Source organism: Prionailurus bengalensis, chromosome B4, assembly GCF_016509475.1.
Source record: "Prionailurus bengalensis isolate Pbe53 chromosome B4, Fcat_Pben_1.1_paternal_pri, whole genome shotgun sequence".
Lineage (NCBI taxonomy): Eukaryota > Metazoa > Chordata > Mammalia > Carnivora > Felidae > Prionailurus > Prionailurus bengalensis.
This window is the reverse complement of record NC_057358.1, coordinates 134,226,404-134,230,810: the sequence shown is the minus strand read 5'-3', so window position 1 is coordinate 134,230,810 and position 4,407 is coordinate 134,226,404. Positions and strand designations below refer to the sequence as shown.

Sequence of the window (4,407 nt, the reverse complement as noted above, 5' to 3'; positions counted from 1 at the left end):
GAGAGAGGCCAGATCACAGGTAGGGATCTTATTTGCAGATGTTCTGGGAAGTTGTTGGATGGTTTAAATTAGGGGAAGGGACTAACAGTGCCATAGAGACGGTGACATGGTGACGAAGAGAGTGATACACATGGGTCTGTAATGTGCAAGAGTCCATTGTTCACATCTTCCCAATTCTGTATTTAGCAATTTCACGTTAGTAGCTTGAAATTGGCCACAATAGTAGTATTTACACCATGGAAATGGGCAAATGCTGCATATCAGGGTTTCCTACTCCCCAATTTGGTTATTAAACATTTACCACTGATAGGGGCCAGGTCATACAGGATTGTTCAGTAGACCTGTGCAAAGGGTTTTGGTCCTTATCCTTAGTGATGGGAAGCCATTGAAAGAATTTAACCAGTGACTCACATGGTCGGATGTGCACTTTTAAAAAGCGCTAGGCAGGGCTTCCACTTCTGGGAAGATGGAGTAGACATGCTTTTCCCTATTTTTCTCACTTACGTACAGTTGAAATCCCTGAACAGGATATATTTTTTATTTATTTTGTTTTATGAAAAAAATTTTGTATAAATTAACCCATTTATCATAGGCTAGCAATGTTTCAAATGGTGGCGCTTCTACTGGTCTTTCAACTCCTCCAGTCCTCTGATGGCTAACTGTACTGTGACAGAAGTGGTGTTGTGGGAAGAGACACCACCCGCTATGGTTTTCATGCAGGAACCGCAATGCCAGATCCCCACAGCTTGTCTTTTCATCTTGGTTTTGCCACAGAAGGAGCAAGTGTACTTGGCGTGCTGGCTTATTTCAGTCTTCTTCACCATTTTCCTGAGGGAGGCACCATAATGCGTCCAGTATTTACCGACAGTTCTGACCTTCTTGGTGCGTTTAGCCATGTCGCCCTATGGAAAAAAAAATGTTCATGTTTATTTATTTAGTTTGTGTGAGAGAGAGAGCGTGAGAGAGCATGCATGAGCAAGTGGAGGAGGGACAGAGAGATAGGGAGAGAGAGAATCCCAAGCAGTCTCTGCACTGTCAGCACAGAGCCCCATGCTGGGGTTCATCCCAAGAACCATGAGATCATGACCTGAGCCAATATCAAGAGTCAGATGATTAACTGCTTGAGCCACCCAGGAGCCCCCAGGATATTTCACACACACACACACACACACACACACATTGTTTGTTTGTTTGTTTGTTTGTTTATTTGTTTAAATAATAAGACTCCAAGAGATGGAAAGAAGAAGGCAGACCAGTTAGGGACCTCAGGACTTGAGGAATGACATGGTAGTGAGGTTCCCTGGGTTTTCTTCTTACCTCCTCTATCCCATACTTGGAGCTGAAGAATCTGGCAACCAGAAATAACAGTGAGTACAGACAAATAAGAAAGAAAGAGGGGCACCTGGGTGGCTCAGTCGGTTAAGTGTCCAACTTCCACTCAGGTCATGGTCCCGTGGTTCATGGGTTTGAGTCCTGCATCAGGCCCTGTGCTGACAACTCAGAGCCTGGAGCCTGCTTCAGATTCTGTGTCTCCCCCTGTCTCTGCCCCTCCCCTGCTTATGCTCTGCCTCTCTCTCTCTCCCTCTCTCTCAAAAATGAATAAATATTAAAAAAGAGAAGAAACAAGGCTGTTTTCACTAGCAAAGAGAAAACTTTTAGACAATAACTGCTTTACTCCATTCAAACAACACAGAAAAAATGTGGCCCCATTCCCACCTATGCCAGCAAAGTTGAATGGGCAGCTGGTCTGTACAGCTTGCAGGTTTTTAACCAGGTGCCCCAACACCCATGCTAGTGTGGTGTAGGTCAATTAAGGAGTTGGAACATTCCTCCCTTCTGGCTGATAATGAGTTCCCTTAACGCTGTTGTGTAAGACAGGACCATGACAAGGTCTGGACATCCACTCCAACCCAAGTATTGAGGCAACCCTCCTCTCTCTCCCTGCTGGGCTGGTGTTGGAGGAGGCTAGTGGAGAGTCAGGACTTTCACCATCACTCCATAATGATGAAGGTGCCCTCACTGCAGTGTCAGTGGAGACCATGTAGGGAGCTCCCACCCCCACCCCTGGGTGTTAATGGGAACTAAGTGGGGAAACTGGACTTCTACCTCCATCCTCCCCTGCTGCACTGATGTCAAAAAAAGCCAATTAGAGTAGAAAGTTTAAATAAAATCCAGAGTCTTGTAATAGAAAGATGTCCAGTTTCAGTTGAAAAATCACTCAACTTACCAAGAACTGCGAGATCTCAAAGTGAATGAAAAGGCTATCAATAGACACCAACACCAAGATGATAGAGGTGTTAGAATTCTCTGACAAAGATTTAAAATCAGCAATGATAAAAAGTTTTCAGCAAGCAATTACAAGCTTTAAACAAGTGGGAAGATAGACTTAACAGAAAACAAAACAAAAAAAAAGAAGACCCAAATGGAAAGTTTTCAACAGAAAAATGTAATAACTGAAATAAATATCTCAGTGGATGGGTTCAACAACAGAATGAAAATGATGGGGAAAATAATCACTGAGCTGGAAGATAGCACAATGGAAATTACCTACTCTAAATAAGAGAAAAGAAAATGGTCTGAAAATCAAAACAAAAACAAAAAGCCCACAAAAACCAAAACCAAATAAACAAAACCCTCCAGAGCCTCAGAGACCTGTGGGACTATCTCAAAAGACTTAATGTTTGTGTCATCAGAACAAAGGACAAAGAGAGCCAGGCTTAAAAAGTAATTGGTGAAATAATGGCTGAATACTTCTCCTATTTGGCAAGAAACATAAAAGCCTGTAGATTCAAGAAAGTGAGTAAACCTTAAACAGGATAAACCCAAAGAAATTCATGCTAAGAAATATCACGATTTAACTTGTGTAAACTAAAAACAAAAAATCTTGAAATCAGCCAGAGAAAATGACAACTTGCCTATTGAGGAAAAATAATTTGAATGACAGCATGTTCTTCATCAGAAACCATGGAGTTCGGAAAGAAATAGCAATATAGCTTGAATTACAGGGGGAAAAATAACAACCGTCAACACAGAATCCTATACCCAATGAAAATATCCTTCAGCAATGAAGGACAATCAAGACATTCTAAGATGAAGGAAAACTAGAGAGTTTGTCACTGTAGACCTACTTAAAAAAAAAATGGATAGAGGAAGTTCTCTAAACAGAAAGGAAACAATAAAACAAGGAACCTGGGACCATTAGGAAGAAGGAAGAACACAGTAAGCAAAACAGGAGTAAATACAATAGGCTTTTCTTAAGTTTTCTAAATCATGCTTGACAGTTTGAGTAAAAGCTATAGTCTTGTGGGGTGTGTGGCTGGCTCAGTTGGTAGAATGTGCCACTCTTGATCTCAGGGTCGTGAGTTTAAGCCCCATGATGGGCATGCAGCTCACCTAAAAAGTCAACTGGATTTAATAAAACTTAAAAAATATTTTTAAAATATAGTCTTTTGTGGTTCTAAATGTATGTGGATAAAATATTTAAGAAAATTATATGGGGCGCCTGGTAGCTCAGTCAGTTAAGTGTCTGACTCTTTATTTATTTTTTATATTTATTTTAGTGTTTATTCATTTTTGAGAGAGACAGAGACAGAGTGAAAGAGGGGGAGGGGCGGAGAGAGAGGGAGACACAGAATCCGAAGCAGGCTCCAGGCTCTGAGCTGTCAGCACAGAGCCCAAAGCAGGGCTCAAACTCATAGACTGCAAGATCATGACCTGAGCCAAAGTTGGATACTTAACCAACTGAGCCACCCAGGTGCCCCGTTAAGTGTCTGACTCTTGATCTCAGCTCAGGTCCTGATCTCAGGGTCATGAGTTTAAGCCCCGCTCTGGGCTCTGCACTGGGCATGAAGCCTAAAAAAAAAAAAGAAAGAAAAAAGAAAATAAAAAAAAAAAAAGAAAAGAAAGTTATATTATAAAATGGGAAGAGTAAATGGACATAGAGGGAGGTAAGGTATCTGTACTTCACTCGAATTGGTAAAATGATGACATCAGTGGGCTGTCATAAGTTATGTATATATGATGTAAGACTTAGAATAACCACTTAAAAATATACAAAGAGATACACTCAAAAACAGTATAGATACATAAAAATGGAATTCTAAAAAATGTTTAAGTAATCCATAGGAAGGCAGGAAAACAAAAACAGTAATGAAAAACAGAACAAACAGAAAACAAAAAATAAAACAATAGAATTAATTCTTACCATATCAATAATTACATTAAGTGTAAATGATCTGAGAATATCAATTAAGAGAGTTTGCAGAGTGGATTTTAAAACATAGCTTAGTATATGCTGTCTACAATATACTCACTTCAAATGATATAAGCAGGGTCCAAGTAAAGGATGGAAAAAGTTTTGCAAACATTAATCAAAGGAAATCAGGATATATTAATATTAGATAAAGT

General features: G+C 40.1%; 1 protein-coding gene across 1 annotated transcript; it reads right to left on the bottom strand.

Moving 5' to 3' along the window:
• Nucleotides 1-515: 515 nt before the first annotated feature.
• Nucleotides 516-959, bottom strand: LOC122473904 (60S ribosomal protein L37a-like). Its single transcript, XM_043564746.1, has one exon. The coding sequence runs from the start codon at nt 894-896 to the stop codon at nt 621-623; it is 276 nt and encodes a 91-aa protein (XP_043420681.1). The 5' UTR covers nt 897-959; the 3' UTR covers nt 516-620.
• Nucleotides 960-4,407: the final 3,448 nt, after the last annotated feature.

What these genes read in the sequence shown, in the direction of transcription:
- LOC122473904 (XM_043564746.1), bottom strand. Translation starts at nt 896, where the DNA reads ATGGCTAAACGCACCAAGAAGGTCAGAACTGTCGGTAAATACTGGACG.